General features: G+C 43.3%; 1 protein-coding gene across 1 annotated transcript in view; it reads left to right on the top strand.

Moving 5' to 3' along the window:
- Positions 1-3784: 3784 nt before the first annotated feature.
- Positions 3785-13920, top strand: part of RP1 (RP1 axonemal microtubule associated) — a 752859-nt gene continuing 742723 nt past the window's right edge. Inside the window, exon 1 of the mRNA XM_075316343.1 lies at positions 3785-4426. Within this exon, the coding sequence (XP_075172458.1) occupies positions 3785-4426 (642 nt within the window). The remainder of the gene's footprint in view (positions 4427-13920) is intronic.

The following is a 13920-nucleotide window of genomic DNA, read 5'->3' as shown; positions in this document are numbered from 1 at the left end:
GCACCGGAGAACGGAGACACCCATATGGCACACCGCACAACCGTTAGGTAAGTATTATAAAGTGTTTTTTATGTTCTCACAGCAGCCTGGGCTCTTATATACAGCATGTTAGAATGCTGTATATAGGAGCCCGGTGGTGATGGCCGAAGCTTATACGCCAAAAAAGTGGTAACAGATTCCCTTTAATTGTTGACAAGGGCTAACATCTAAGGACCAATAAACATATATAGTACATCCATTGATCAGATTAGGGTACCCTGATATTTTTTGTATAAAGGTGGTGTCACACACAGCGACAACGACAACGACGTCGCTGCTACGTCACCATTTTCTGTGACGTTGCAGCGACGTCCCGTCGCTGTCGCTGTGTGTGACATCCAGCAACGAGCTGGCCCCTGCTGTGAGGTCGCCGGTCGTTGCTGAATGTCCAGCTTCATTTTTTGGTCGTCGCTCTCCCGCTGTGACGCACAGATCGCTGTGTGTGACAGCAAGAGAGCGACGAAATGAAGCGAGCAGGGAGCAGGAGCCGGCATCTGGCAGCTGAGGTAAGCTGTAACCAAGGTAAACATCGGGTAACCAAGGTGGTTACCCGATATTTACCTTCGTTACCAGCCGCTCTCACGCTGCCAGCGCCGGCTCCTGCTCTCTGCACATGTAGCTGCAGTACACATCGTGTAATTAACCCGATGTGTACTGTAGCTAGGAGAGCAAGGAGCCAGCGCTAAGCAGTGTGCGCGGCTCCCTGCTCTCTGCACATGTAGCTGCAGTACACATCGTGTAATTAACCCGATGTGTACTGTAGCTAGGAGAGCAGGGAGCCAGCGCTCAGTGTGCGCGGCTCCCTGCTCTCTGCACATGTTGCAGCACAGCGACGCGTGTCGTTATGATCGCTGCTTCGGCTGCTGTGTTTGACAGCTAAGCAGCGATCATAACAGCGACTTACAAGGTCGCTGCTATGTCAGAGAAAATGGTGACGTAACAGCGACGTCATTGTCGCTGTCGTTTAGTGTGACCCCAGCTTAAGACTCCAATTTAATCAAGTTTGTACTTTTGTACCAATAAGTGTCCTATCAATAAAAACAGACATTTTATTGAAGTAGATTGTTCAAACACCTTTTACTATGCAAACTGCACACATTATTATATACATCTCTTAGACCTGAGGAGGCAGATGTGCTAACTGTAAAAATCTATGGCAGATTGGATCTGTATTCCACTTTAAAAGTGTTTTTATCTGATTTTAAAAATAGGCATTTTATGACTGTAGCATGAGTCAGGCTCATAAAATGCTGATTTTAATATCAAAAGAGAAAACCTTCAAAAGGATTACACACCCAAACTTCAGAAATCATGGATCAGACCTAGGATATTAAATAACATATTAAAAATGAAATTTGAATGATCTTTAACAGTCCAACATGGCTGACATCAATGTATTACATTAGGTTTCTGTTAGACATATGTATAATAGGCTGCAAGGAGTGTGTATGTTCTGCCCATGTTTGTGTGGGTTTCCACTACCACTTCCAGTACTTCCACTACCTCTCATACTCCAAAGCCATACTGGTAGAAAATCTAAATTATAAGTCACAATGGGAACAGTGATGACAATGTCTGTAAAGCGCTGTGGAGAATAATGGCAATATAGGAGAGTAAAATTATAAATTATATAGACATAAGTAGAGATGAGCGATTCTGAACTGTAAAGTTTGAGGTTCGTACCGAATACAGACTTTACAAAAAATCAGTGTCCAAGTTTGGCGTTCAGATGCTCTACGCATGCCAACCACTCGATTGAGCATCGCTCTGCTGCAGTACAGTCGGTGATCAGGTCAGTGTGAGCCGCTTACAGTCTCTGAATGGCTCTCACTGGGTTTAACAACAACATTTTTATATGTAGTGTGCATAAAAACAAACAAATCCTGGGCTCCCTCCCCTGGCCGTGATTTGTTTATGGCTGGATGTATGTGGGAGGAGAGCCGATCTACCCAATCAGTAACCTTCATTGGGGTTCAGGTCAAGTCTGGGTCCTAAACTGAACATTTTCTAAAGTCCTACTGAACCTGGCTAACCTGAACTTCTATAACCTACAAAAGTGGCCAGCAGGCAGGAAGGGTTATTATATGTATTAGTTTGCACTGTGTACCTTTGCAAATGGCCACTAGGTGGCAGGGGGAGCCGGTTACTGCTGTCCTGGCACCTCTAGGTAGGAAGCGGTTAAGGAGGTGGCCATAGTAAAAGTATGTAGGAGAAGGACAGGAGAGTCCCCAATAGGAGAAAGAGGCAAGAAGCCCAAAACTTTAATTATAGAAGATCCTAAGGGTCAACCCTTTGACACCGGACACACGGGGTCCTGCTCATTAGAGGACTGTTGGTAACTGCGTTCCCAGAAGAGAGATTGAGTCTGGTCAGTTTGCATGGCGTCCGTCTTTCCTGGATTGAAAAACCCAATGAATTTCCCAGCAAGACAGAAGGTCAGTGGGCTCTTAAAGGAGAAGAGTAGGTCCTGGCCAGAAGCACTGGCGGAGGAGTGCTGTTGTAATAAGTTCCTTCAATAGCGCAAGCTAAATTCCTGTGGCAGTGACGGAGTGGCTAAAGGACTTTTTGAATCGGCTAGTACAGTGTCACATCGGACAGGAGAATGAGGGGCCTAGTAGTAGACGAAGGAGCTCAGGTGCCAGGAAAGTGGTCGATCTGTAAATTTAATGATGGAACGGAATCTGGAGGGAACCCCGTTGGGGTCAGAAGCTGTGCCCATGTTATACAAATTGAAAGTATCCATGTAGTGAATGCAAGTAAAGTTCCACTGGTTAAAAGAAGTGCATTTGTGTCTGATTCATTGTCTCAGTGGACAATAGACTGTAGCGAAAGCATCCCTGCAGTGGAGTTGTGACTGGGACACAAGGGGTTACCAAACAGCTGTGCTGCGGCCTGGCGCCACTGTACTACTACTGCCTCCCCTGGCTGTTCTACAACAGGGTAAACTAATACATATAATAACCTTTCCTGCATGCCTGCCATTTCTGCAGGGGTGGCGTAGCCTTGACCTCCCTTCCACTTCAATGGGTCCGCTCATCTCTAAGCATAAGGGCTATTTTTAGAGATGAGTAGACCCCTGGAAGTTAAGGTTTGGCTAGTTCAGCCAGACTTTAGATAAGGTTCAGTTCAGTACTTGACCTGAACCCCATTGGAAGTCATTGATTGGGCAGTTTGGCTCTCTGCCCAAACACAGGCAGCCATAAACAGCATTTCCAAAATAGGCAGGGCTGTTTGTTTTTTTTTTCTTTTTGGTGAACACTACATCCGAAAACATTTTTACCCCCAGTGAGAGCCATTCAGAGACTGCAAGCAGCTCACACTGGGCTGAGCACCGAGCGTACCCAAGCACAACGATGCTTAATTGAGTGGTCTTCATACGTAAAGCACCTGAAATCCAACACTGATTATTTGCAAAGTCCATATTTCGGTTCACTAGTCTCTAGCTAATTTGTGTCCTTGTAAAGCATGTTAAACACTGTTTCATGCTTGGTTAATACATTTGGCAAAATTATTTAACTTAAAAAATAATTAATGATAAATCAAACCTGGTACCTTTGTAAAAATGTTTCTGACAACAAAAACCTTTTCTTCTTAAAAATAATAAAGTAAACAGAATAGGAGTGATCATTGGGGCTCCTCAGATATACTGTCCTGAATATTATCTTAGCTTTCAGATACGTTCATGGCATGATACCTAATGATATGTTTTTCTGTCATCTCCACTTTTTCTAGATTGGAACCAAGAATGAGTGAAACGACATCATCCATCTCAGTTGCTAAAGCCAATTCCACAGACAGTATACAGGCATCTTCCACCCGATATTCTCGAATGACAGATCCAGGTTTTACCAAGAGGATTCGTTTCTATAAAAGTGGAGACCCAAGGTTTAATGGAATAAAAATGGTCGTCTCAAACCGATCTTTTAAGACATTTGATGCTTTGCTGGACAGTCTGTCCAAGAAAGTCCCTCTGCCTTTCGGAGTTAGAAATATATCAACTCCACGTGGAATACACCACATAACCACACTAGATGAACTAGAGGATGGGAAATCCTATATTTGCTCCCATCAAAGAAAGATAAAGCCTATTAACCTTGATCGAGCGAGTAAGAAGCCGTTGCTGTGGCAAAGTAGCAGGCCAATCAGTGCACGACGCCGGGCCGTGCAGCTTTCTCGGCAAAATGAAGTTGTGCCATTTCGAAGGGAAAACACTATTGTGCTTGGAAGCTCGCAGAACTTTGTGATATTCAAAAATGGAGATAAAGAAATGAAACAACATTTGGTCCTGAACAAGAAACTTGTACAAAACTTTGATGGATTTCTGGATCAAGTTTCTGAAGTTATGCAATTTCCTGTTTACAAACTCTACAGCACTGATGGAAGGAGGGTAAGAGAACAAGTATGCTGCCAAGTGTGATGTTGAATGGGGAAATTCGGATCTTGGCCATTGCAGAGGGATATATGCTGTAGACAACAGCTGTCATCCACTGTAGATGGCGAGAAGACATTTCTTGATTCCGTTCCATCATTTGGGCATAACTGTACGCCCATTTTTAAAAGGAATTGGTAAAATATCCGTACGTTCAAACTAGAAAAGTCCAGCACATCCATTAATGATATTAATAAAATTGATCCTTTATTGTTCCATTATAAAATTAGACAAAGTAGATAACCATAGATGTCCCAGATACATGGTTTACGTTTTTCGGGGACATACCCCTTATTTATAACCTGCGTTCTGATTATTGGGAGTCAAGGTTATAAGACCCCCCACCGAAATCTCAAAACATGGCACAGAAGTGTTCAGCACCTGAGGGCTGAGCACTTAGCTCCTGCCTGAGCCAGCACAAAGAATGGAGCACAGATACAGCAGAATGCTTATCACTTTCTATTGTATCAATATTCGATCCCTACTGTGCTGTATACTTCATTGTGCACAAAAGTTTAGTAACTCTTTAAATTATTGGCCATCCATATAATACATGGTTGTATTGGACCTGCCAGTTCAAGAGATGCTACTTGTTAGCTGCTCCCTGCCTTGTTCAAAACAAGGATCCTTAACTCTTTAAAGGGAATCTGTCAGCAGGTTTTTGCTACCTCATCTGATGTAGGAAAAGAGATCCTGAATCCAACGATCTATCACTTAGATTACTGGCTGCAGCCATTCTGACACAATCAGAATTCTTAGATTTAATCATGTAGCAGAGTCCAGAGGGATGCACCCGCCCACACCAGGCTCTCAATGGAGATTGTACATTGACAGTAGGGGGCGTGTTAGACTGCCATGCACTTGAGTTCCTAGTATTGTAATGATAAGGGTCCTGCTGCTTAAACAAACATAGCAAATAAAAAAAACACATCAGAATATGACAATACAGCCATCACTGAATTTTATGTGTTAACCCTTGCAGCAAAAACCTGCTGACAGATTACCTTTAAGCAATATTAAATTTTTGCAATTTCGTTTTTTCCTCCCCTTATTCCAAAAGCCATAACGTTTTTATTTATCTGTCAGTATTGCCAAATGAGGGCTTCTTTTTTGCAGGATGAATTGTATTTTTGAATGACACCATCCATTTTATCAAATGCTATAGAGGAAAGCGGAAACAAGTGTGGTGACAGCAAAAAAAAGACAAATTCTGCAATGTATTATTTTTGGGGTGAGGGGGAGAAGTTCATTTCCAGAGTTAATTTTACCATAAATAATAAATAACAGAAAAGCACTAGCACTCTGATAAAAAAATGCTTTTTATTCCAACAAAATAAAAAGTATGAAGCCGCTGGTAGAGGACAGAGACCGTGCCAGGATCTGTCAAAGAAAAAGACAAAGAATCTAATAAGTACTACCGCGCTAATACTGCATATAGAGTCACACCACTTGGGTCAGAAGGTGTAAACTATGCAGATAAAAAGCACCAATTACTAATTAAATATAGAACTTACCTGACCCTGGTGCAGGCTGCGCTTCCACTTAGGGGCACTTTGCACACTACGACATCGCAGGTGCAATGTCGGTGGGGTCAAATTGAAAGTGACGCACATCCGGCGTCGCAGGCGATATCGTAGTGTTTAAAGCCTTTTTGATACGATTAACGAGCACTTAAGCGATTAAATCGTTGTAATCGTATCATCGGTGTAGCGTCGGTTATTTCCATAATTTGGAAATGACCGTTGTTACGATGTTGTTCCTCATTCCAGCGGCAGCACACATCGCTGTGTGTGAAGCCGCAGGAGCAAGGAACATCTCCTACCTGCGTCCTGCGGCTCACGCCAGCTATGCGGAAGGAAGGAGATGGGTGGGATGTTACGTCCTGCTCATCTCCGCCCCTCCGCTTCTATTGGCCGCCTGCCGTGTAACGTCGCTATGACGCAGCACGACCCGCCCCCTTAATAAGGAGGCAGGTCGCCGGCCAGAGCGACATCACAGGGCAGGTGAGTGCATGTGAAGCTGGCGTAGTGATAATGTTCGCTTCGCCAGCTATCACCATGATATCGCAGCTGCGACAGGGGCGGGGACTATCGCGCTCGGAATCGCAAGCATCGGCTTGCGATGTCGTGGTGTGCAAAGTGCCCCTTAGTCTAGTGGGGTCCAGATAGGTAAATGAAAGGGGAGGGGATACAGGCTCCTATGTAATAGAACAAATTGAACAGTGTAAGCTGAGGTATATTCACTAGTGATCCACACTGCTGATTAGTTCACACGAATCTCTGCCTACCCTATTATTGGAAAGATGTAGTGCATGAATTAAACCCTCCTCTGAAGTTAAAGCCTGAAGTGCTGAGACACGTCTGGTGAGAAAATTGATAGAGGATTTGATCAGACTAGGTGAGCAGCGCTACTGCAGATTGCGATAGAATGCGATGCATAACAGCAGATTACAATATGAAAAGATTGGCTTTGAGTCACTGTAAGTAGAAGTCTCGGTCTGCTTGTAGTGTGGAGAGTGAGGCTGCGGTGTACCTGCCCACCTGGCACATGGAGCAGGGAGAGCGAACGTGTGACGTAACACGGCTTGGCCTACAGAAGCCCTTGCTGGGAAAAAAAACGGATGTTGCTTTCAAAGGCAAAGACGGCCTTCTTCATCAGGGAATAACTCCTCCTATCCCAAGGGAGTTTTATGGCTGCAGAAAATTGCCTCTTTAATTGGTTTAGAACAGCACTCCATGGCAGGAGATCAGCAATCACAATAAGGAGAATAAGTGAGTATATGGGAGGATATAGCACAAAAATACCTTTATAAAATCTCCCGCCTTATATGTAAATTCTCCAATCCGATCCTAATCTGCGCCTCCTGTCCCTCCTTTCACCCTCCTCCTGTGGTGAGTGACCTGGATGACACCTCGGACATCATCCACGTTGGCGGGCAAAATCTCCATATTGCCAGCTTGTGCAGGTGCACTTCGCTCTGGTTTGTTGCGGGCAGAGCCGAAAACATAGGTGCATTTGCGCAAATGGGCAAGTTCTCTGTGTAGGCACAAGATTTTGCTCGGTAATGTGGATGATGTCACCATCTTCATCCACATCACTAGGCAAAACCGTAAACACTAGTGTGAACCTTTACCTTACATTGCACCATACTATCTGTAATTAACATGTCATAAAGCAAGATAAACTGAGCAAATTATATAATATTGTTTTTTATTATTTTTTTTAATTTGCATAACTAGTGATTTTCTGATTCAAAGTGACTCACTGTTTGTTGAACTCCTCTATATCAGCATGCACGTATACAGGGGCATACATAGAATTCCTGAGTCCCATAGCAGAACTAAATGTCCCCCACCCCCCAAAAATAAAAAATATTCGTCTGGGTCACATAATAGCATGTCACATCTTTTCAGCCCTTTTAAAGTAATTATCTTTCTATAAATCCTCTAGATTTCCCTTTCGTTGCACCCATAAAGTATAATGCTCACAAAAGTGCCCCACAAACATTGTATGATACCCTCACAGTGAATTTCTTGCTAAACTACCTCAGCAAAGTATGGTGACCCCCAACACTGTAAAACCCCCAACTGTGACCCCTATACAGCCTTTCATGCATGTCATGAACAGCCGGGGGAGTCACTCCGAAATCTCACCGCTGCCACCAACATGTCAGGAATATGTCACGAACAGGGGGGTAGGAAGCGGGAATTACGCCCCCCCTTTCTACCACCCTGCCAACCGACAGACAGAGCACGTGACGTGCTCTCTAGCGCCCCTCTTATAGTCAGGCCAATTATGGAATTGCCCGACAATAAGCAAGGAGGCCGCTCTTCTACTTATGCCAATGATTGAAGGGCTCCCGGTGAGAGTAGGGTATATATTCCCCCGACCTCAGTGGACGGAATATATAAAAACCTCCCTAAATCTCACTGGCCGCCCCACAATGATACTTGGCACAAACTCGCTGCCACCAACCGATTTATGGTAACTATTAACCAAGCGCACAGATGTGGGATTCAAGATCGAGATAACAGAACAGCCCAAGATTAATTATATATTTTAATCAACCTAAGGCACACTATAACTACAATATATACAATATGGAATCTACAGGATATACATAGGTCAGAGTACATTTACAAATAAGGCATGGTTAAAAACAGGCATACAGTTCAAGCAGTTACCTTGTGCGTCTGGCCACAGGGGGGTGCCGTTCGGCCATGATTAAATGAACTTTTCCACAGGTGTATCCACATGTGACCCCCGGCAAAGAACACCTAAAAAATGGCTGCACTGAGGTTATCAACTTGGCTCAATCTAGGTCCCCTTCTACCTTAGTGACCTCACAGGGAGCACTGTCCCTCCCCTGTCTTGAGTCTAAGATACTATCCCAAAAGTGAATTTTATCTGCAACTCCGGACTGGGAGGTCCAATCAGGACAGTTCTGGTGTCACCAGATCCATCCGGGTCCCCTCTGGATTTTTAGTTTAAGCACGATTCATCTACCAGATTCCTACTCGCAGTTCTCTTCTTTATCTCGCCGCCCCAGGGCACGACAAAGATATCGAGGGTATGCAGAGATGCGGCTTCAAGTCCCGATTCTAACGATGTAGGGGGTGTATGGCTGAGACGCACGGTAATTTCATAACTGTGTATGATATTACGGAGCCAGGAATATGCATTCCTGCTGTGATTAGCTTCCTTTTGTTTTGCTAAGTTCCTGTCCACTCTCTTCTATGAATGGACACAACCCCCCAGGGGGTCTTCCTCTAGCTTGGATGTGTAATTGGATTTGACACCTTTCCAGATGTTGGACATCTGAGAAGGATCTCTGTGTGAGAAGGGAGGGGGGGTGATATCAGGAGGGCTGACTGACATGACTGAATATCATAATGTATCGTCATATCTCCGGATTCCCCTCACAATGCAGTATAATGAGCTTATATACAATATAATGACCTCCACACCATTGCACACTGTGTATAAGCTCTCATTAGGCCTCTAAAAATATGATGGACTCCACACAATTCTACACAGTGTATAATTACTTGCATACAGTATTATGGTCTGCAAATAGCCTTCCATAATGTATAAAGTCTCCATCCTTGCCCTCCAAATTTTATAATGGCCCCACATAACCCTCCAAATATTATAATGGCCCCAACAAAGCCTTCCATATTGTATAATGGGCCCCGCATTGTCTTTTATACAGTATAATGCACCCTGCCATAGTCCTCCAAATGGAAAAATGGGCCCATATAGTCCTCCATATAGTATAATACACTCCCCATAGTTCTCCATTTAATGTAATATGCTCACCATAGTCTTTCATATAGTATAATGCACCCTCCATAGTCCTCCATTTAATATACTGCATTCCATAGTCCTCCATATAATATAATGTAGCCTTCGTAGTCTTCCATATATAATACACCCCCATGGTCCTCCATATATTAAAAGGTACAAACATAGTCCTCCATACTGTATAATGAACACCCCATAGTCCTCTATATTAAATAATGAACACCCCATAGTTATCCATATAGTATAATGCACCCCCAATAGCCCTCCATATAGTATAATGCACAGCCCATAGTCTTCACTATAATATAATGCACCCTCCATAGTTTACCATATAGTTTAATACACCGCCCATAATCCTCCATATAATATAATCCATCCTCCATAATCCTCAATATAATAACATGTACCCTCCATAGTCATATATAATGCAACCTCATCGTCCTCCATATAGTATAATGCACCGCCCCTAGTCCTCCATATATAATGCACAGCCAAAGTCCTCCATATAGTATAATGCAAGTTTATAGTCCTCCGTATACTATAACGCATAGTCCATAGTCCTCCACATAGAATAATGAACTTTCCATAGTACTCCATATAGTTGAATGCGCAGCATATAGTCCTCCATATAGTATAATACACAGCCCATAGTCTGGATCTCAGGCAGAGGAGGCCTTAGTGAAGATAATGAGCAGAATGAGGTCCTTATTACAGGACAGGATGACTCATTAACAGTATGGATTACCACGAGAGCTGAAGTTGCAGTGACACAGTAAGGAGCGTGTAGCCGTTATGACTGAGCCCTACCATTCACATGGAACAAACCATCACAAGAAGAGGAAGGAGTAGGTATAAAGCACTCAACTCACCAGATAATATAGAAGTAAGCAAAATATTTATTATAGAGATATCAGTGCAAAAAAACACCATTAAAAACAATTAAAAACACCAGGACACCTGTCCCATGAACCAAACAATAAAGTGCAGATGCAAGGCACACAAATACATGCAATGGCAGTATAATAGTAATATATAAATGGCAGGTACAAAATAGCGAGACCTGAAAAAGACACAAGGACTTTCTGAGGGAGGCAAAAAGCCCCTAACATACAGGTCAGATGACAGAAATAATTTACCAAAAGAGGTCCATGAGCCAATAGCCACCTAAGTAGGATCAAGAATTTAAGTCATGAGGTGTCATGAAAAGTGCCCCAACCCTACGCGTGTCGCTCTCTTACAAGAGCTTCATCAGGGGGGAGGTGGTAAGACTAAACAAAAAGCACACATATATATACAAAAACAAATTAGAAATAATCAAATACCGGTGTGGTGGTTGGTTATGCTGTGCATTCAGCGTCAGGAAATGACAAGCGGCAGGAAGCGTGTAAATGTGCAGCTGTAAAAAGCTTCCCTTGATATCACAAAGGTACCTAGTAGTTACTGCGCATGCGCCGCAAACATTATGCGATGAGAGATTTGCCATACTGCGCAGGCGCCCGCGACACTTACTGCGCACGCGTCAAGGGTCTATACACACACAGCACAATAGGAGCGCATACATACAGGCCCACAAACAATGTGGAAGCTACAGATGGCAAACCTCAAATATATAAGTAAAAGGAACATTATAAGAGTAATTGGCAAATAATATCTATAAACCAGGTAACATGGGATGGTCAGGGTAACAAATATAGCACTTATGATATAGAACATTTACAAAGTCACATTTTAATTAATATAAGGTATGAGCTGCGGGCACATGCTCTAAATACAGGGAAAATGTCCAAATGTATAGAATGATGAAATCCAGATGAAGCAGGATGAATTCATAGTTGACTGTATCAATTGAAGCCAAGAAGATAGACGAACCAGGACATCTTGCAAATGAGGCGAAGTTTCCAAAAAGAACTCTCAATTTTCATCATCCAATGGCTAAAATGAAACGCAATATTAGGAACAATGACATTTTCACCAAAAAAAGAAGGAGGATCATGGCCTCTAGTTGGGATGCCCCTGAGGCTAACTAGCAAAATGAGTCAGACAATATTTTTAATGGTACCCAAACAGCTGGGCCCATCAATGATGATTTTTCCCTACTCACCAAGGAAATTACATCTGCCCAAAAATTGGGCATCAGACTTTGGTGGAACATTAGGAGCTTGGAAAAGTATTCCAGGATTGGGATTGTTCCTCGTGGCCTCAGGGTTCAAATCTTCCCGGCATGGGAGGCACAGGGTGAATTTAAAACCGTTTGGGAAAAGGGCCTTTTACAGTGTTCCAAAATTCTTATTTCTATATTGATTGAGCATGATAAATCTCTGCTTACTAGCACCAAGGCCAATATTAGACTACTTGAGTCTAAACTATCTGGCTTAGGATGCTGACAGTCTTGTCCGCCCCTTTCAGGAGCGAGTAGGGACAGACTTGGATAAATATGAACATAACATTATTGAGGGCAAAAAGAAAAAATTTGTGAGGGACAAGAATGATTTTTCTAGTCAGATGGCATTCTAATGGAGACACAGGGGAAATAACAGGACTGTCGCCTCCAAGGTCGGCCCTTCTATTAACCATAATGGGGATAGCACTAATGATAGTGATTTTTTAACATCAGAAAACAGCGACGGCGATACTGTACCAGGAGGGGTCAGAAGAAACCCAAGGCATCAAAGTATGGGTTATCGAAATGCAGCCTGGAGAGATGCCAACAAGCGACCCTCCCGATATTAAGAAATGCCCCACTTGCATCTGAAGAGGCTACTGACTTGATGTTGACTGAACCACAGACTGAAACAGGGACCTTGCAGGTAATCAATCTTTCCGAACACATCCTTACTACAGACCAGCTGAGTGTGCTAGAGAGGGGACTCACCTTCTCTCCCACCAACATTGTGGACAAATTCACACTCATTAAGGATGTGTATTTATTTTGTAGGAAACTTCTTTTTCGTGCTATTCATAAGAGACCCGCCATATTTGATTCCCTCAGTGAGACTGACCGGCAGGTGTTCCAAGACCTTTTGGATTTGCTTAAAGAGTCTGAATCCACCACAGGTAGGCCCATATGCCCGCTCAGGAATAAATCGGTTGCTTCACCCCCCCCCCCTTTCCATGATTCCATCTGTCAACCTTTTCTTTGAATTAGCTAAAGCGGATATCATGCAACTTCCTGATAAACCTTGTTTTGGTGATAACCTGAGCTCAGGTGAGAAACGAGCTATCAGGGAATTGAGGTATAATAAGTCCTTTATCATCAAGGAATCCGATAAAGGGGGCAATGTCGTACTCTAGCCAGTTGATATGTACATTTGGGAAGCAAAGCGACAGCTCCTGAACCCACAATTCTATTCCAGGTTGCCTTCGGACCCTACGTCTAACTTTCAAAATAAAATGGACCGCTTGCTTCAATCTGCTCTGGACATAAACATCATAACCAAGAAAAAAAAGGACTTTATTTGGGTGCCAAAACCTGCTGTGGCGACCTTTTACCTATTGCCAAAGGTCCATAAGGATTTACATCGGCCGCCTGGTCGCCCCATCGTTTCAGATATGGGTAGTCTGTGTGAGAAGGCATGTTGCTATCTGGAATTCTTTTTGCAACCCTTGGTACAGTCCCTTTCTTCTTATATAAGGGATTCCACTCACTTTATCATTAACAGCAAGGACATTCTCCTTTCGGAGGGCACCTGTATTGTCACCTGTGATGTGGAATCCCTTTATTCGAATATTTCTCACCAGGACTGTATCCAGGCAGTGGGTTATTTTTTGCATCAGAAGGAACATGCAGATGGGTTTCATGACTCTTTTCTTATTGATCTTCTGCAATTTATACTCTCACACAACTACTTTACCATTGATGAGGCCTTTTACCGGCAAACATCTGGCGTGGCAATGGGTGCTCGCTGCGCACCCTCGGTAGCTAACCTTTCCTTGGGTGGTGGGAAGACTTAATTGTTTATCCATCTTTGTCTTTCACCACACATGTCCTTGGTTGGTTCAGGTTCATCGATGACGTGATGTTCCTTTGGAATGGATCAGAGATGGAATGTAGGGATTTTATTGCCTCCCTGAACAATAACTCTTTAAACATCTTTCTTACCTCATGTATCTCTTCTGTAGGTGGCACCTTTTTGGACTTATCCTTGTCT

Source organism: Anomaloglossus baeobatrachus, chromosome 6 (assembly GCF_048569485.1).
Source record: "Anomaloglossus baeobatrachus isolate aAnoBae1 chromosome 6, aAnoBae1.hap1, whole genome shotgun sequence".
NCBI lineage: Eukaryota > Metazoa > Chordata > Amphibia > Anura > Aromobatidae > Anomaloglossus > Anomaloglossus baeobatrachus.
This window is presented reverse-complemented; position numbering and strand designations above follow the sequence as displayed.